General features: G+C 37.5%; 2 protein-coding genes across 8 annotated transcripts; one reads left to right on the top strand and one right to left on the bottom strand.

Moving 5' to 3' along the window:
• The first annotated feature begins 308 nt into the window (after window positions 1–308).
• On the top strand, window positions 309–9,880 carry LOC103447830 (uncharacterized). 6 transcript variants are annotated; one of them, XM_070807723.1, is made up of 15 exons: window positions 309–464; window positions 1,584–1,682; window positions 2,926–3,053; window positions 3,175–3,328; window positions 3,430–3,539; window positions 4,217–4,300; window positions 4,380–4,428; window positions 4,533–4,624; window positions 5,221–5,353; window positions 5,557–5,636; window positions 5,722–7,211; window positions 8,179–8,292; window positions 8,389–9,134; window positions 9,372–9,434; window positions 9,545–9,880. In XM_070807723.1, exons 2-13 carry the CDS (start codon window positions 1,590–1,592, stop codon window positions 8,958–8,960), a joined length of 3,099 nt encoding a protein of 1,032 aa, XP_070663824.1. In that variant the 5' UTR covers window positions 309–464; window positions 1,584–1,589; the 3' UTR covers window positions 8,961–9,134; window positions 9,372–9,434; window positions 9,545–9,880. The 6 variants fall into 6 exon arrangements, with proteins under 6 accessions (XP_070663824.1, XP_070663825.1, XP_070663821.1 ...); XM_070807724.1 differs by having other exon boundaries at window positions 9,256–9,434; XM_070807720.1 differs by having other exon boundaries at window positions 5,215–5,353.
• Window positions 9,881–13,172: 3,292 nt separating this feature from the next.
• On the bottom strand, window positions 13,173–17,508 carry LOC103447831 (ethylene-responsive transcription factor RAP2-7). 2 transcript variants are annotated; one of them, XM_008387032.4, is made up of 10 exons: window positions 16,378–17,380; window positions 16,175–16,200; window positions 16,021–16,051; window positions 15,814–15,901; window positions 15,573–15,718; window positions 15,284–15,328; window positions 15,068–15,171; window positions 14,833–14,957; window positions 14,331–14,444; window positions 13,173–13,742 (listed from the first exon to the last, which is right to left on the bottom strand). In XM_008387032.4, exons 1-10 carry the CDS (start codon window positions 16,911–16,913, stop codon window positions 13,503–13,505), a joined length of 1,455 nt encoding a protein of 484 aa, XP_008385254.2. In that variant the 5' UTR covers window positions 16,914–17,380; the 3' UTR covers window positions 13,173–13,502. The 2 variants fall into 2 exon arrangements, with proteins under 2 accessions (XP_008385254.2, XP_028944297.1); XM_029088464.2 differs by lacking the exon at window positions 15,284–15,328 and having other exon boundaries at window positions 16,378–17,508.
• Window positions 17,509–19,609: the final 2,101 nt, after the last annotated feature.

The following is a 19,609-nucleotide window of genomic DNA, read 5'->3' as shown; positions in this document are numbered from 1 at the left end:
ATGTTTGATCTTCGATAAATTTAAATCACATTTTTACTAATTCTTTTTGAAGTTTAGCTCACTATCCATCTCTTAATATAGATAATATCATTTTATAAAGATAATAATAAAACAAAAAGACGAACAGAAGAAGGGAGGTTCCCAACCCAAAGTTCGACAAAACCGGAAAAGTAAAGAGGAAAACAAAAAGCCAACGTTGGCCAGGCAACAAAGGAAAGGTCAATGTCGGTAGTTAAATCAAAAGCCGAGGGCGTTTTTCGGAACTCGATAATATTTAATTGACAGCGACGCGCATAGCTGCCAAATAGCCCATCATCCAAACAAGCCCTTCTCTCACAAGTCCTTCTCTCTCTCTCTCTCTCCATCTCCTCTGTTTCTCTCTCCCTCCCTCTCTTCCTGCGTTGCGATCCTCACACCACAATCTCATCCTTACAGATTCGTCCTCTTCTTCTCGATCCCCAACTGTAAGTCTCCTCTCTCTGCTCGCTCTTTCTGTCTCTTCTGTAACCCTAATCTCCTTTCTCCCATCATCATTCCGTTCAATCTCCCAGATCCCTAATTATTTTTACCATTTTATGTAAAAATGGATTAAATTTCGATTTTTCTATTGAAATTAGTTTGTTTGGTTGATTCGTCGGTGGCTATAGCTGTCTGATTGATGTCCATTTGCATCGTTCCTTCTGTTGCATGTCAACCATTCCGATTAGGTTTTTAATTGTGTATTTTGCTTTAATTTGATGATTATTGTGTGTTTTGTATTAATGTTTTTCAAATTTTGCGTTTGTTTTGTTGTAATTAGTACTGGATTTTGATCTGCTTTGCTGTGGATTCTGATCTGATTTGAGTTGTGGGGACAGAATTGAATTTTGAGTTTGTTAATGTAAAAATGGCGCTAGATTAATTAATCGGGTTGTAGGGTTTCAGTTTGGGGATTTTGCAGACTGTTGCGAGCTCAATTATGCTAGTCTGGTTTACTGCGATCGGGATTTTTCTAGGGTTTTGCCAGTTTTCTGAATTTTTTTAAAGTAATTGCTACTTGTATATGGCTGTTTCCGCAATGTGAATACATATAAATGAATGAGTGAGTGATTCTTCTACAACGATGCAAACTCTTGTGGTAAAATAATGTGAATAGGTTGACTTTGAGCTGGTACATTCAACGTTTGCTTCATTTTTCATGGTTGGAAAAGTAATTACAGGAAATTTTTGAATTGTGTTTGTGTCGAGTCCTTCTCTGTTAGGTTCCTAATTGTCATATTTATAACATACCTTCTGCTTAATTTTTTCTTGCATTTAAACATTTGAATTTAGAGTAGTGCTATTCACACACCCCCTTTTACCTCCCACACACCCTTATTAATTTTTGTTCATTGATCTTCTTCAATTCACTTGAATGAATTCGATCCAATGGCCAAAAATTGAGAGGGTTGTGTGAGTAGCACCACCCTTGAATTTATGTGCGATTTCTGATGTCTCTTTTGCTTTTTATTTGGCATGCCTACTAAGATATGTCGCTGTGATATGGTTGCATTGAGTCTTGTCCATTTGTTTTTCTACTAACACTGTTTTGAAATATTTTTAAGGTAATCATGAGTGACCAGGGAGAAAAGACTTGCCCTCTTTGTGCGGAGGAGATGGATTTGACAGATCAGCAATTGAAGCCATGCAAATGTGGTTATGAGGTCTGGGACACTAACCCTCTCTCTCTCTCTCTCTCTCTCTCTCTCTCTCTCTCTATATATATATATATATATATATATATATATATATATATATATATATATATATCTGGCTGTTGGAGGGAGGTTTGGTGGATAATTGTTCCCTTTTTCTAGATAGTGCCATTGATGGATTTTGAACTGAATCATTACTCATTGTCATTTGGCTATTCACTTCTGATTGAATAATCATATAAGCTTTTGAAATTCTAATCTATTTGGTTAACTAATTGTGATCTCTTTTTGACACATAACATAACAGCCCTATGTGAGTTTACCAGTTCAGAAGTTTAGTGGCAAGATGAAGGAATTTATAAGATTATTCCTGAACATGGCGATGCAAAGCATTATTGAGTCTCTGTATAGTCGACCACTAATACTAATGAAAAACATTTGACCCCACTAGATTGGGTCCAGTTCTTCATTGTGTAAATTCTGTTTATCCAACTTTAGTATTTGTACTGGTTTTTTATTTGTATATGTTCCACAAATGTCTTATGCTTCTGTAGAAATGTTTTCTGGAATCTGTGTTGGTCCCTCCTTTCCAAACTTAAGAAGTGGTCTTTGTTGTTTCGTGGCTTTAGTGGAGGAAGTTCTAGTAATGTGAGTGTTCCTGTATATGCAGTGTACCCTTCATCTTGATTCAGTGATATTTGAAACTCTTTTTTCCACTGTTGGAGAAGTAAACAGTTTCTTTTGATAAAGTTAATCTTTCACAATTTGTTTGTTGGGATGGATGTACAGGATAGAAACTTAGGGAAGATAAGGGGGTGAAATTTGATGGAAAGGGATGAAGAACAAAATATAATTCACCTTATGTAACCTTCTTGAGTAGTTGGATTGAGGACAGCGTTAAAGTATCAAACATTGCTTTTTGCCATCCCTCATTTCCTTTCAAAGTTGGACAGATTTGGCTGTTTGAGGGTTGCTTTCCCCTTACTTGTATGATTGTATCTGGGTCAGTGTGTGTCTTTATTTATTTATTTATTCTGAAGCCCTGAACCTATTCCAAATGTGTGCCATTGATATTTTGGATGATCCCTTCCTCCCTCCGCGCTTTGCTTCTGTGGATTCTGAATTGTAAATGCGTGTTTGCAATTGTTAATTGTGAATCTATGTTTCTTTTTGTGTACTTTGAGAGGTGTAAGTTTTGCACGTATTGTATTATCGTGATTGCATAATGTAGAAACTTTCTACTTGATCACAGATATGTGTTTGGTGTTGGCACCACATAATGGACATGGCTGAGAAGGATGAGACAGATGGGCGGTGTCCTGCATGCCGCACTCCTTATGACAAGGAAAAGATTGTAGGAACAGCTGGAAAGTGTGAGAGGTTGTTAATCCATGAGCCATCTTTCATTTCATTAGATAGATAATTGCTTCCAACTGTATTGTGATAAGAAACATCTGTTTTTCTATTGCTTGTAACGTTCTCAATCTATCTTTGCCCACAGGCTGGTTTTAGAAATCAACACTGAGAAAAAGATGAAATCTCAGAAGGCAAAAGTCAAATCTGCTGAAGGGCGGAAGCAGCTCACTAGTGTGCGAGTGATTCAACGGAACCTCGTTTACATAGTTGGGTTGCCTCTTAATCTGGCAGATGAAGATGTAATTTTCCCTCTCTCTGTTGGACATGTTAGTGCGCTTCTAGCTCATTTCTTTGTTTTGGCTTGTAAAGACTCACTATTTTTTAAGCATCTGTTATGCAGCTTCTGCAGCGCAAAGAATATTTTGGTCAGTATGGGAAGGTTCAAAAAGTTTCCATGTCTCGAACAGCAGCTGGCGTCATTCAGCAATTTCCAAACAATACATGTAGTGTGTAAGTAAACCTGTTTTAATCATGTCCGGCACTAAAGTACTTTTGTTGCATAAATGATGTTTGGTTAATTTTCGTCCATTGACACGTCTTATAGAGTTTGTTTATACAGCTCATCCTACTATTTCTGTAATTAGCTCAGAAGTTTGTTTTTTAATGATGTACTTGTTACTTAAGAAATTTAGATTAGGTTACAAAAACTTATTGAAATTTGGAAGTGTAACAATCCTCTTCTCAGTTTTAGTCTAATCAACAGTGCTTTATGTTTTAGTTTCAGTTAATAACTTAAAACAGTTTTTTTGGCGTTTTGAAAACCAAACTTACCATTTTCCCTTTAATAGAAAACAAAGTGGTTTTTTTTTTTTTGCAATTTTTTAGTATTTTGATCTCCACTTTTACATTTAACTGTTACCTGAAACTAAATGAGTGAATACAATCTGATTGATTCCTAGTATCGAAAATATTTTTTGTTTAAATTGAATTTAACACTATGTTAACATGCTTGTTTACAGTCAGTGTTAGTTCCCCCCTGATGTAAAGTACATTCAGCAAGTGTCTTTTGGTTTAACTGATGTAATGTTTGATTTTTGATCTCCTATCTCCAATTTAGCATTGAGTTTTTGCACTCTTCTGATAGCCTGTGTGCTTAGTGTCTTTTCTCAATGTTTCTTTATGCGCAGATATATTACATACTCAAAAGAGGAGGAAGCGGTTCGTTGTATTCAAAATGTACATGGGTTCCTCTTGGATGGTAGATCTTTGAGGTACATGCATGCTTATAGTAATTTAAATTTGTTCTCTCAACAAGTTGGCATTATATTAATCCTGATATGTTTTTTCCAGGGCTTGCTTTGGGACCACAAAATATTGTCATGCATGGCTGAGGAATGTGGTATGAATCATTACTTGATCCGTCTGTCTAATGGAATTTTGTGTCATGTAGCTTGGTTGAATTTGAAAGAATCTAGTTGAGGATTGACTTTTTGTTATTTCCAGCCTTGCACCAATCCTGATTGTTTGTATCTGCATGAGGTTGGGTCTCAGGAGGATAGTTTCACTAAAGATGAAATAATTTCTGCATACACTAGGTATTTAGTTCTCTACCCTGGCCAATTTTTTTGTTAATTTCTGCCCTTGTTGATTGTATAATCTATCAGGAGGTTTTTGGAAGAGTTATTTATTACTGCTTAATTTTCCAAAGCTTATGCTAGAAGTATGTTATCGATGAGATGAGCCTTAAAAAATCTTTCTTTTCCTCAAGAAGCATTAAAAAAAGTTGTGAGGTACAATGTGTATGCTCTTCTGAAGCTATAACACTTGCAATAAGTCTAGAATAGTAACCTGCGATCTCTTTTGTACATAAACACCTTTATTTAGCTTAATGCTTTTCGTGGTGTTTATACGAATGATGAGCATTCACATATAAACCCATCCCATAAATATTGATATAGGCCCTTCTTTCACTGCATTGAAATTCAAAAGTTCATTCATAATATGATCACTGAAGATATATGTGGAACTGAATGTGAGAAATATATTATACCTTAAATAGCTCTAATAGCTTCCAACATTTCCTTCAACTTTTATTTATATATATATTTTCTCTTGATCTGTGTTTTCCAATAAACTTTACATGGTGTTTTCCTTGGATGATTAATAATTGCATAACTGTTCGAAGGAGTAGGGTACAACAAATTACTGGTACAGCAAACAGTATGCAACGGCGTTCGGGGAGTGTTTTGCCTCCACCACTAGATGATTATTGCAACACAAGTTCTGCTTCTGCCGCAGGACCAATTATTAAAAATGGATCAAGTGTAAGTGTCATATTTAAGTTGGAAACTTATGGATTGTAATAATAAGCTGGTTGGCATCATTACTGTTGGCTTTTTTTTATTTTTTTTATTTTCCAAGTTTAGGCTTTTTGGATATTTAAGATTCAGTAATAGCTGGTTAAAAGTTGCAAGTTTGAGTCATATTTCCTTGTTCTGATCTCCCCTCCTCTCTCTTAACTTGGCAGAATACTGGAAGTCTTATTAGAGGTTCTCCTCCAAATGGAAGCTCTGGTAGATCTATTGCTCTCCCAGCTGCAGCCTCATGGTAGTATTTGGTTATTTGTTTATGGCCTTCACATTGTTTTATGATTATAATAAAAAATTCTAAATGTACTGAATGCACATTGCAGGGGAACACGTGGTTCAAACTGCCAACCACCAGCTACACATATAATAAGTTCAAATGGACATTCTAAACAGAAACCTGATACAGTCAGAAGCACATTGCCATATTCTGCAGCAACTGGTGCTTCTGTTCAGTCATCTACAGTGCATAGTGATGGAGGAAAGATGTCAGCATTAAATGAAGAAAGTCAGACTTTGCATGCTAAATGTAAACCAGAATCATTGAAGATTGTGAAACAGCATAGTGGTGTGGATTGTCAAAATGATCTGTCTGACGTACCTGCTGCACCTGATGAAGGTTCTGCTTCTGTTAATGTTAGCAACCAGTTATTGGCGACATCTGTATCCAAGGAAAATGATAGAGGCAGTAGCATGCAGCCAAACATTAGCAATCCTACCAACCATCTATCATACAGTTCCGCTCATGAAAAAGAAAACATTGTTTCCACTGAAGAAGTGGTCCAAAACTTATGCTCTGATATCCATTTAATGAGCATTGATAGAAATACCAAGGTTGAAAATTCCAGTATAGCCAGATCTAAGAGTTCACCTTCAGATAACTCCTTTATTAAATCGCCTCGGGACCAACAATATTGTGCTGAGCAGTCTAGAGATCCTCCATCAACTGGTGAGAAAGCTGTCACATCGGTTAATGGGGTGTGTATTACAAAGGAACAATCCAACTGGATGTTAGAGTCACAACCCCAACCAGTGCCAAGTACATCTTCTGAAGTGGAGGAGGATGTACTATCTTTTGACAATCAAAGACTCAAGGATCCAGAAGTGAGTCGGTCAACATATATGCCTAGTTTGCCTAATACAGTACATGCTCCAAATCACTCTAGGCCCCCTTTGTTGCATAATGAGGCTTATGGTGCGGTTTATTCCAATGCTGATTGTCTATTTGTAGATAACAAAGTTGGGGATAGTTCACTTTTATCTAATGGTTACCCTGAAAACATGGTAACCAGATCTTCTGGTTCAGGAAGGCCATTGGAGCATCCCTATCCTCTTCCAAATGAAGTCCCAGGGAAGCACACTGGAAGATTCCTGGATGATGCAGCAAATCCTGATTTCAGTACTGCTGCTGACAAGGGAGAGAGTAGCATAATCTCAAATATATTATCGATGGACTTTGACACATGGGATGATTCACTAACATCACCACAGCATTTCTCCAAATTGTTGGGTGAAACTGATAAACAGTCTGGAGCGCTCAAAATGTCAAGTCCTTGGAAAGTACAAAATAATAATCAGTCCAGATTCTCTTTTGCAAGACAGGAGGATGCTAAAAATCAAGCATTTGATTTACAGTCATCTCTGAATGTCGATGGGCAGTTTTCTAATAACCAGTCATTCCATCAGGGCTTTTCTGAAAATAGAGATTTATATTTGGATAATCTAGGAATTGGTAATGGTTTCCCATCTAGTACTTTTGAAGAATCTGAAAGTCATGCCAGAAATCATTTAGCATTCTCTTCTAACAAGCTTTCTGGTGAGTATTGTCTGGATTTATGGAAAACTCTCTTCTATTTCATATTTATTGAGCTTCACGTTATTTGCTGCCTTCCATTTGTTTTGTTATGTGTTTCTTTTTGTGCCTCATATAATGTTAAAGATTTTGTTGGGTCGTCATATCTTATGGTGATGTTCTTTCTTGATGTTCAGTGGGCTTGCATTTTGTATGAACTCAAGATTATTGTTATTGATCCCTTTCATCATCTGCTCTCCCATGTCACTCATTGATATATTCTTATCCCGCCTTCTAACACTCTGGCCGAGTCCTTTTTGCTAATGTCTGAGAGTGTTTCTTTTTTGGTTTATCTTTTATACTTATTGTGTGGTCTATTGTTTCCATCTTCAATAGTGGTGTGAGAAAGTAGATCCTTCACTGTTTAGCAATTGAAATTCTTTTAAAGTCCATATTCAAACCTTTGCATTGTCGGAGCATATCTAGGGAGCCTCATGGCCTAGGCAAATTGATAATCTTGCCCAAAATTGAAAAAAAACAACTTCTAACCCAAGTTGCCAACATAAGTTGCCTAGTCAAATTGAAGCCTAAGCACCTTGTGAAGCCAAACTTGCCCAAGCCCAAGACTTGGGCAGCGTGGAACCCACTTAACATTTTGAATTCTAGTCTCTAGCCCTTCCATTCTAGGACCAAAAATATATTGGTAGGTTATATCATCATTTTGAGGGGCTAGATTTTGGATCTAGACTCCAGCCCTTGCCCAACACATTATACATGCTTTAATATGTCAGTGGTGTTGATTGACAGTTCTGGTTTTTTTGTGCAAATTCCTTTTATTTTTTTTATTCTGCTAATACTTGAAATTTGGTTTAACCTTAGTTGTCTGTGCTGATTGTTGTTATTGTGGTTCCATTTTACTTTGTTCTTTTGTGCTGCCCCCGAGGTCATTCTAATGCTTAGTTTAGTTTCTGACCCTATTTGTATCTTTCAGCGGTTTCAAGGGCTCAAATTTCTGCTCCTCCTGGATTCTCTGTGCCAAGCAGGGCACCACCTCCGGGCTTTACTTCTCATGAGAGAGTGGATCAGGATTTTGACACTATGTCTGGTTGGTTAACAAATACATTTTAGTTTTAGTCTTACTAATGCATTTCCTTGTACATGTTTAACAGTTTAAGCGTTGATTTCATTATCTACTTCTCAGGGAATCATATGTATGGTACTTCAACTTTGTTGAGAAACGCATATCAACCTCAGGCAAATGGAAATATTGGGAGCTCTGCAGATATTGAGTTTATGGATCCTGCTATATTGGCAGTTGGTAAGGGGAGACTGCAAGGTGGGCTTAACAACCCAGGCCTAGAAATGAGATCAAATTTTCCTTCGCAGTTGAGTGGGTATGAAAACGATGCAAGGCTTCAACTATTGATGCAAAGATCACTCGCCCCACAACAAAACCTTAGATATCCTGATTTTGGGGATGGTTTTTCTCACGTCAATGATTCTTATGGGATCTCCTCAAGGCTTTTGGAGCAGTCCCAGGCTAGCAATCTTTCTCCTTTTTCTCAAATGTCCCTCCAACAGTCCAGAAACCGGGTCATGTCAAATGGCCACTGGGATGGGTGGAATGAGGTCCAGGGTGGAAGCAATGTAAGTATGGCAGAGCTCCTGAGAAATGAGAGACTAGGATTCAACAAGTTTTATTCTGGTTATGAAGAATCAAAGTTTCGGATGCCCAGTTCAGGCGATCTGTATAATAGAACATTTGGGATGTAATAATGCAAAATAATAGCTTTCCATGGCTTGAGGAATGTTCAAGTGGAGGAACCGAGGGCCGTGTGGTGTTGTGACCTTGTGCTTAAGGATGGGACTGACTCATAACTGGTCTTGCTCTCCGCAGCGTAATGTTGGGTCAAACTCCCCGTACTTTTGGGGTCTGTAATCCTGCAGGTAAGAATTAAATACTTAAGCTTTTCTTTTTGGTATCTAAACAGATTTAATTGTACTAGTTGGTTACTTGGTTGCCATGGGCATCTAGAGTAGAGGCATGGAACTAATTTTTTGCTGGCAGGGTTATGGGGTCGGTCGTGTCCATCTATTTTTTTCCCTAAAAAGTAATCTATAATTCTAGAGGACCCTGTGTACTTTAAAAGGGTAATTGCTGCACACTTTGTTATTGTCATTCAGTGGTTTCCTTCTACACTTTGTTTTCAATTGCAACCAGAGATGCTCGCTTTCTTCTCTCTTGCGGTGAGAATCTGTGGCCTGCAAGCCTGCTTTTGTTTCTGTTTGTAGAAGTGCTGCGTTATAAATTGGTGTGGATTACTTAATCTTGTATTCCACCCTCTATGCATTTGCAGGTGGGGCGATAAATGCTTGATGCTAAGATTGTACTGTGGGTTGCTGTATATGGTCAATTTCCGATCGGCTGATCATCCCGATGATGAGTATTCAACTCCCTGCTGTACTGATATTTGATTGTTGCTCTCACAACTAGATGGATGAAATCTGGCTGGCCCTTTTTGGGAGTTTAATACCGCGTTAACTGTTTAACATGATAAAACGGATATAAATAAATTACACCTCTTTTTTTTTTCTTCTTTCTCCTTTTGCTTCTCTGTTTGTATTGTGCGTTGCAAAGTTTGAGACCAGAAATTATGAGTGATTGGAATTAAAAAGTAATTCGTTTCATCCAATTATATTCCGAGTAACGAAATTCAGTATATAAACTTAATTCTTGTTGGTGGTTTTCTGAACAAAATAGAAAGCTTTGTATTTATATTTTGTCGATTGAGTTGCATATACGTAGAGCTTTCTTTTCTTTCTCTAGTTCATGATGTGGGTTTTGATGCAGCAGTTTGTTGCCGGGAAATCGACATATTTTCCCGTACATGTGATAGAATGGAAGATAGATGTGTTTGTACCTTTTATCATTACAAGCTGCTGTACCGTCTTCGATCCGCTTGTGCTGTAGCTTTTGGGCTGATTCGAGATTGTGGTACAACTACCGGTCGGAATTCTCTTCGAGCCTTGCCTACTTTGTGGCCTATTTTTACATGAGACGGCCTCCTCGGTCACTTTGTGGCCGTTCGGCGTTGCACGTGGTCAGGTGTGGACAATGAGGACAAGCTCATTGACATGTTATTGAGCGTTGCCCATGTAATCAACCAGTTAGTAAATGCCTTTGGCTCTACTTATATACGCTGATTTATGTTATGATGCCAGGTGGCATCATCAGGGTTGTCCAAATGTACGGCCAAGATGGCTAGATTAGTTGGTAGTCGGTTATATTGTTAGGAATTGTTGCTGAGTGTGTTCTGTTGGACTGTTGGATGATTGCTTGGTGAGTAAGATGCTGGTGAATGTATAGGGAAGATCTGTAAGATGAAAGGTTGTGTAATTGATTGTGATGTGAAATAACAAGTGAATTTCGTATACAATACTGAAGACGCAGAGCTCGGGTTCTAACAATTTAGGATGTTAAACATGCTATGTTTGGAACAAGGAGGGTTATTTATTTTTGCGTTGATAATTTCGATTTTTATTTTGTTTTATCCACCGAAGGGAAGGGGAGTTGAATAAATGGGGGGATTAAATCTAATTGTTCTTTTTTTTTTTAAAAGGGGAATAACCGGTGGCAAACCATGGTTATTCACTTGTTTTTGAGGTCGTGAAGACTCAAAGCGGCACTTTAGCCTCTCTAGCCACAATCAAGAAGACACACCAGCATGAAGCCTTGAACCCAGGATCTCTTTGTTTTTTTTTGTATTTTTAGGAGTCGGAATTCGCGTCCTTGTCATTGGATCACTTGCTGTGGTTAAATCTTTTGTTTCTTTAACTAATAACAATTAGAAAATTATAGGCATCAAATTGTCAGAATTGAAACAAGAGAGAATTATAAAGACTGAATTGTTTTTATGATATTATTTAGAGAAATGCTAAGGAGACTCTTTAAGTGAGCATTTCCGCAGAATCTCCGTCATCTCATATCCTTGAGAGAGTCTCCTTGGTACTTTTCTATTCTTTATACGGTATGTCGGTAATAATTAAGTATTAGACTCGTTTTGGGTATATAAGTATAGAAAAATACTTACAGTAGTGGCAGGAACAAAACCGTTGGAAATTGCGTCGGCACACGTGTATCTTGGAGTATATATAGCAAGTGGCAGGGGGACCACAATCAATCATTTTGGACAACTTTGAGAAAGACGACATGTAGTTTAACTATTCCTCAACAGTACCTCTACGATCTCAGCACGTATGCTCTTTGTTTTTGGAAAGTGAAATCTCACCCACCAAGCCCCACAACAGCGTCCACAGTCTTCCACTAATTGGGTTGTCCTACTCAATGCCACGTATTTAATGTTTGTCTAAGAGTACCCAACATTTCATTTTTATTTTTCCTAACAAACAATAAGATATCTACGTTAATGAAGAGAAATTTGAACACAGCACAAAATTTCAGATGTAAAGACAAATGCTCTTATCTAAATAATTTTAAAATCACTTGCCAATTAACCCAACATTTCAAATCGACCAAATTTAGGTGGGACAGTAGATCATAGTAAGAACCCAATTGGGTCCTCCACTTTGGCACAAACTTTGATGTGAGAAAGAAATGAAGGGTTGGAAAAACGATATTCTAATCTAATTTATGGATACAAAAATTCGATCTTAGCTATTGTCGGAGCAGTAAGCAAGTTGTAGTAACTAATTAAGACTAACTAGTCTGTTTAAAGTTGCTTTTATAAGAAGTACTTCTGTTTATAAGCTCTATTTTTTGAAAAAATATCGACATTTATTAAGGATTCAAGTACTTCATGGAAAGCAGTTAGAAGTGCTTCTCTAGAAAGCAAAGGTATAACTTGGAAGCACTTTTAGGTTTTCCGTCAAACACAGTGAGAAACGCTTTTGGTTTTCAAAAAGCCTATTTAATGTTGGAAGTTCTTTATACTAAATGCAAAAGATAATGAGTTTTGGGGTGCTATTTTGGTGGTGGTGAGGGAGAGGAAGATGGGATGCTTATCTTGTACAAGTGGAGGGAGGCAGGGCTTCCAACGCAAAGGATACAATGATGATCATATAACACAACAACAATATGCTCATTTTCGCTTTTGTCCAAACTACATAGTATATGCCTATATGGGGTGGGCAGTTTTGTCTTTTCATTTTCTGCAAAAAGTGTGTTGTCTTTTACAAAACACTAATTTCGTTGAAAGATAGACAGACACCTGTGTGCTGCAGCAGTAACATCATTCGACATGTGCTTTGAAGGCCAATTTTCTGTCTTCTCATGTGAATCGCATGTCCACTTACTTTTTTTTTTGTCTAGACATATTAAACAAAACACAAAAACATAAAAAACCAAAATACCAAAAAAAAAACACATGGTTCCGATCAAGTGGCGAATCTAGGAGTAGAATGTTAAAGATTTTAAGTTTTTTAGATAAAAACAGTGCGTCAATCACACAAAAAAAATTTAGTTTATTTTCTGACATATTTCGTCTAACACTTAATGAACTTGTTGTCGTCAACCGAACCAAGTTATGCACATATCAACATATATTAACATATGCCAAAGCAATTTGATGAAGAGACGTGACTATATTAGAGCATCTCCAGATGTACATTTGTTACGAAGGAGGAGTTCACGAAGAAGCATATGCAAAGGACAATCCTTCCGACAGAAAGATGCAATGAAGTTTCATGTCAACTTTTGTTACAAGCTTTGCTTTCACTCCAAAGCAACGGAAAATAATTCCCCCCCTCGATTTAGTTCCTCTTCCCACTATCAAGCATTATGTACAGAACTATCACTAAAGAATGTCCAATGCATAAGCCGTACTAATACAGACCGCCATCACGCTTTTGGCGCAGACGGTATCTTGACTGCGCACACATTTTTAGAGCGTGTGGACGACTGTTCTTAGCAAAAATCCATGTAAGCTGGAAAAGTTGAGTCCTACGTTAAAAAATAAAACCTTCGACTACAACAATCTTAAAAGAGTTCACTATTAAGAATCTCTTTCTGAACAAGAGTTAGGTAAGTACCACAATAACCACTTGATACTTTACATGAGAGCTCAAGTTAGTTATAAATATTTCTGAGAACAAATACAAATCAACGGAATGGTACGGAACAGAACCGATATATCCAACTGAGTGTGGTAAAGACAGGAAAAGGAGTCAGAAATCGAGTTGCAGTGTATGTATGAATCTCTATTTAGATCATGCAAAGAATCTGAAGGCCACCTGTTGTTACGGTTGGTCTCTGAATTTGAAGGGAACTTAGGCTACCGCAGCTTTTGCTTGGTGATGTTATTGTTGAGATGTGTGGGTGGCAGCCATGGCTGGTGAAGCAAAACAGAGATTGAGGGCTGTTGGGTTCGGGGGTTGTAAGGGGTGAACAGCAGCGGCTGGAGCGTTAGCTGAAAATGAGAATCCTGATGATGCTGCAGTTGAGAACAGTGGCATTGGGGTAACCTGGCCATGCATTTGCCAATCCCAGTTGGGGGGTCCTTGAGATCCTAATGCAAGTCTCTTCTCTGTTGCTCTTTCCTGACAAATAAATGATTTCAAGAGCAAATTTCGTTAAAAAATTCCTCGTATGTCATGTAATAAAAATAATATCTTCATCCTCGTTCCCCAATTTACTATAAGATCTCATATAATTATGAAATGCAACTTCCTCTCATGCCTCACATAAACAAGAGCTAAACAGGAAAAACCATTCTTTGCATGAAACAAGTGTTTTGATTCTTATTTCAGAAGCGTCGGTTAAGAACTTAAGACAGTTCAGAATTTAAAGTATTCCAAGTTTTTGATATTGTATAAACCACGAAACTACGAACTTAAAACAGGACTGCTTTAGCGATGTTACTATTTACCATCTCTTATAGAACACAACACAAACCATCCAAACCTACTATATACTATGTTTGCACAAAAGCATAGTTAAATTTAGCTACAAAGTTGTGTTCTCAGGTAACTTCAGGTTCACTATCAATATGACATTGTATGTACAGGTTGAGCTACGATGGTTATTTAAAAAAGGGTACCCATAGGGTCCAAGGATTAAAACAAAGTCATAAAGCTAATAGAATTGGACTTAAGTTGTGTCATTATAGACAAAGCATTTAAACTCACCTGATTGGGAAAGTAACTAGGGTATACACCGTTCCACAATGGTGGTGGGTGATCTGATGTCATTAGCCCTCTAAAGGGTGGATCACTCATCGTTACATTCACATTGTGCTCCATCTGCAAAGTCAGAAGAGAATGTTTAGTTTTTGCACCAAGATATGGGTGAAATGCTGCAGCATTACCGAGCATGTCTAGAAAGGGAGAGCCAAAAACTGATGAGCGTTAATTTTATTTTGACAGCTAGGAGAAAGAAAACAGATGAACTCTATCGCAACTCCCTCTTTCACTTTCCGAGTTCATTCGAGTGAATTTCAGAAACATTTAGGATAGGCAACAGGATATTTTACTGTCTAAAACCTTAAAACCTTAAAACCTTCCAGACAAAATACTAGGAAAACCTTCAAGAGGGCCGCCCCTTCAAGAACTTTATGAACTAGGGGCTTCTCAAGATGAAACCATCTTTTTTTTAGGGAACTGATATTGTATCAAACTAATTATATCTTACCCTTTTTCCATTGTGCACGTCAAAAGGGTTGGAGTGGAACTGAAGATGCCCTTCGCCCTCCTTTTGACCAGTGCCAAACGAGGGGGGAGATATCCCCAAATTCAGATCAAGATTGTGATTGCCATCTGCTTTATAGGAACAAAAAAATCAAGTACAATCCCACGAAGACGAATTTCTTTAACTTTTTTCTGACGTCAATAAATCAACTACTGCAAAATTACTTGTAAAACTATACCTTCATTACCAGCCTCGGACATCATCTCCCCTTCATATGTGCTTGGCTCAAAGTTGGTGATCGCTTCCCTTCCATTACATTTGATCGCTGCCTTGTCATAAGCCCTAATTTCCAGAAAAATCAAAAGGGAGAGATGTGTTGGATGGAACCTTAATGAGGTTGAGAATTCAGGGTAATAAATTCAATCAGGTAGAGCGTAATTCATGACATTAGGACCTTGCAGCTTCTACTTCGCTGTCGAATAGCCCAAGATATATATACCTGCATGAAGCATTGTAACCTCCATGATGAAACCACCGTCCCCACAATGTTTATTTGTTTTTTCTTTGAAATACGCACTTGGACTTTTTTTTTCAGACAACGAAAAGAGAAGACTGACAACTGATTGAGAATTAATTCGAAACCAATTCTCAGCTCAAAGTTCAAACCAAGCCACTATGCTTATAAGGTCTAGACCCAAACTATTCAGTACAAAATTGAAAACTCCATAAAAATGATTCCTCACTTTTTTCCAAGGAACTGTCCCATTCGAGCTTCCCATCGACCACATTTGTGCAGCGTAACCCCTCTATATCTGGAGCTGCCTCTTGAGAAGCCAGTGCTCTGCCGACGTAGTATGTGCACGAATTCTTCCTTGGTCAAATTCTTCATCTGCTCATTGGTTAAGATAAAAAGATTAAAACCCGATCCCACTCCCCATTCGAAATTAATCAAAATTTAACAAAGAAACATATTCATCATCCAACCTGTTTCATATCATCCTCATAATCACTTAGGTTGTAATTGATATCAGCATCAACTCCCCTGAACTTAATCGCAGCTCGGTCGTAGGCTCTAAATTCGGAAAACCCAATTTAAGAACAATAATACAAACAGTTCCCACAATAATCAAATTATTTAAATTCCCAAACAGTAAGAAAATCCAAGCAAAACACATGAGCAAGGCTTTTTACCTAGCCGCAGCATGAGCAGTGTCAAATCCACCTATATGTCAAAATCCAACACATAATTTTCATCAAAAAATTTCCAAACAGAAAATCATGACAAATAATTGGATTAGTAACACTAATCCAAGTCAATCAAATAGACAAGGTAAAAAATCCATACCCAAATACACTTGTTTCCCACAGTCCCTGCACCCAATCAAAAATTAATAAAACAAATTAACACATCGGATTAATACCAAATTTGGAAAAATTCATTTGCATAATTGCATTCAAAATGAAGAAATCAACTCAAAAGGAACCAACCCATCAAAAATTAAATTAAATTAAGTAAACCCAAATTAAGTAAATCAAAACTGGACTAACCAAATGTGCGACTCCCATCTACCAGTTCTTCTGTAGAAGGTGACTCCTCTGTACTGAGAGCTACGCGACCTCGGCCCTCTCCTGCTCTTCTTCGCCTGCTGCTGCTGCGGCGGCGGCGCAGCTGGTTGTTGTTGTTGCTTCTGTTGAACCAACCTGACCTCCCCGGAGCCGCCAAGATCGAACCCAAGCTCCATCAGATTCTTCCTCACCAAAAGCGACGATGAAGAGGACTGCCCATGCCCGTGAGCCTGCCCCGGCCAATTGTTCAAGCCTCCGGTGACCGGAAAGAGCTCCTTGGTCACGGCAACGTCGTCGTTTTCTTCTTCGTCTCCGCCCTGGACCTTGAGAATACCGAAGTTGAAGGTTGTGACGGCGTCGTTTCTGGCGGCGCGTGTGGAGCACGAGTCGTCGTTGGTGCTGGAAGCGTCGGCATTGACAACGGACGAGTTGGACGTCCCCGACTCGTCCATTTGGGTGCCGCACGACTCGACGTCGTTTGGCCCCGAAACGACGACGTTCAGATTAAGATCCAACATAGCTCCTCTTATCTATATCAAATTTGGTCCTTCCAAATTTAGCTCCGGCTCTACACCTTCAGCTCTCCCCACTCAGCTGACCGTCGATCACCGGCTCTAATCGGACTGCGGGGATCTACCGAATCAGACACCACTAACATACACCGGGAAGCACGTGATCGGAGCTCAAACATGAAATACAGAAAGAGTAGACGGTGCGTCGGCGATCGCCGGAGAAAGTAAAACAGGAAGCTGGCAACGCCGTCGTTTCCTAAGCCAGCGGGCTAGTAATTTGCATTAGTCGGCGGCGATTGGGGGGTTGAGAGTGGAAATCTCAACGGCGTCGTTTGAGCTGTGTGTGTTGTGATTCTATAACCATAAGCTAGAGAGGCATATAGAGTCTGAGAATATCATAAGCTCCCAGAGAGAGAGAGAGAGGGAGAGGAGAGAGAGTGTCGATAGGACGGCTGAGGGAACATTTCAGACCCATTTTAAGCGGATGGGATATATATTTTAACATTTTTTAAATTTTTAAACAACCGGTTACCTCGGTGGCCGGTCACTTTGATGCTGCCAAGAGATATTTTCTCTCTCTAGTATCGTTCCGGTGTCTCATACGTGGGAACACCCGTCTACTAGTCTATTAATAACCAACAACCACCCATTGCCGCTGCCGACTTCGTGCAAATGGTAAAATACTAAATAGTAAATATGTAGCTTTTTACCATGTGTGCTTTTGTTCCATGAACATTGCATTCGATTATTGTGTTACAAGTTTACTTAGAGTCAAAGTTGTTCTAATGTATTATGTTGATATTGTTGATTGTTTTCTCATTTTCTAACGAGTAAATCGTATCAATAGTTCATCAACTTTAACTCAATTGGAGTAATAGTCCTTCAACTAAAAATTCATTACTATTGATCTCTCAACTAATTAAAACATGCAGCTACAGTCCCTCAACTAAAAATCCATTACCGGTGGTCCCACAACTTTAATCCAACTGGAGCAATTGTCCCTCAACTTTAAGTCAATTAGAGAAATAGTCTCTCAACTATAACTCAATTGTAGCAATAGTCATTTCAACATAACTCATTTTGACAAAATTATGAAGAAGTTGAAGAAAATGATCATAGCTACACGTTTTAATGAATAAATAGATTAATAGTAATGAATTTTTTATTAAATGACCATTATTACAATTTATTCTTTTCTAATAGCTTAAATGCATTGGCAATTCTTGACGTCTTTTAAATGTCAATGATTGTAATACCATGTATTTTTATTATCTAGTCTAATATTATGAAAGAGAAATATTAATTCTTAGATTGAGAGGTAGTTGGAGAAATTTTATATCATTGAGAAACATAATTTCATAAATGTTGTGTCACTTATTATTACGGTCTAGTGATATTCTTTTTTACTTATAAGTAACATGTCTTAAATTTGATTCTGTCAAATGTGAATTTAAACCACATTATTATTAGCCCATTATAAAACTAAGTCCACCCCTCCCTTTTATTATAGATAATATTGTTCGTTAAAAAGACAATTATTGCGTTTGTTATCTAATAAAACCTTTTTTGTCAACCAAAAGATGGTGAAAAGATAATTTAGTCTTCTATCACAAAATAAAATCATGGGTAGGAAAGTAACTCCGCACAAACTATATTTTGCTTTTTTTTTAAAGCCTAATTCATATGTGATCCTAACGTATCTCTAATTTAAAAATGAAAAAAAATAAAAGGAAAAATCTCTCTCCCCACTTCTACGTTTTCTCTTTCTACCTCTCTCATTTCCATTTTAAAAACAAAAATAAAAAAATGTTCCCTTGACATATGCCAGTAGTTAATGGAAGCCTTTAAAAGAAGGGATCCTCATTTTTTTTATAAAAATGGAGATTAATTGTAGGGTCCACACCATATCGAAATTTAACGATCCGAACCGTCTATTTTTCAAGTTGCACCTCATAGATCATCATTACAAAATATTAGCCAAATTGGAAATATTTAAGACATCTAATTGGGTTCAAAAAAAATTATCGAATACTTTGTTATATAAGAAACGATGAAATTTTATCTTGATAATTAAATAGGCAAATGATTTCGAATTGAATTGAATTTTTGTAAAAATAATCTATGAATCGAGACTTACAAAATAAACAATTCAAATCGTTGAAATTCGACGTAAAATAGATCCCACACGTAATCCTTATTTTTTGAAAAAATGAGGACCCTTTGCATAATAAAGGGCCTGAGTAGTTAATATATATTGTGACGCGCGCATCGTGATAAAAGATAACGAGTTCAACTTTGCTCCTATTCGACTCAAAGGCTATTGGTGACTGAAAAAACGGAGAGACCACTAATCAAGTCTAATGTAATGTACATGCAATATGTTACTTGAAGCATTAAAATGCAATTAGAAATTAAACATTTTGTTTTAAAAATTTTATTAGAAACTCCATAGAAAGAAATAAATTAACAAACATGATTATTTTCAATGTAAATCCCAATCAAAAGAATTAATGACTTCTTCGTTGGAATACTAACAAAAAGACTTTTTAATAGGAGTTTTTTAACTTTCTTTCTAGTTTTTGTTTCTTACATTCTCTTTCACTTCTTCCTTCCCCTTCCCTTTACTCTTCATTCACCATGCTTCAATCCTTATTCTTCAACATACATCCACATCCATTTATCTCTGGGTGAAACAACAAGAA

This window comes from Malus domestica, chromosome 11 (assembly GCF_042453785.1).
Source record: "Malus domestica chromosome 11, GDT2T_hap1".
NCBI lineage: Eukaryota > Viridiplantae > Streptophyta > Magnoliopsida > Rosales > Rosaceae > Malus > Malus domestica.
The sequence above is the reverse complement of the archived record's forward strand: the minus strand, read 5'-3'. Positions and strand labels throughout refer to the sequence as shown.

Coding starts and splice junctions, on each gene's coding strand:
- LOC103447830 (XM_070807720.1), top strand. CDS start 1,590: ATGAGTGACCAGGGAGAAAAGACTTGCCCTCTTTGTGCGGAGGAGATG. Junction 3,054..3,174: donor ACAGCTGGAAAGTGTGAGAG/GTTGTTAATCCA, acceptor CTTTGCCCACAG/GCTGGTTTTAGAAATCAACA. Junction 4,301..4,379: donor TTGGATGGTAGATCTTTGAG/GTACATGCATGC, acceptor TGTTTTTTCCAG/GGCTTGCTTTGGGACCACAA.
- LOC103447831 (XM_008387032.4), bottom strand. CDS start 16,913: ATGTTGGATCTTAATCTGAACGTCGTCGTTTCGGGGCCAAACGACGTC. Junction 16,201..16,377: donor AGATGGGAGTCGCACATTTG/GTTAGTCCAGTT, acceptor GATTGGGTGCAG/GGACTGTGGGAAACAAGTGT. Junction 13,743..14,330: donor CTAGTTACTTTCCCAATCAG/GTGAGTTTAAAT, acceptor TTTATTTGTCAG/GAAAGAGCAACAGAGAAGAG.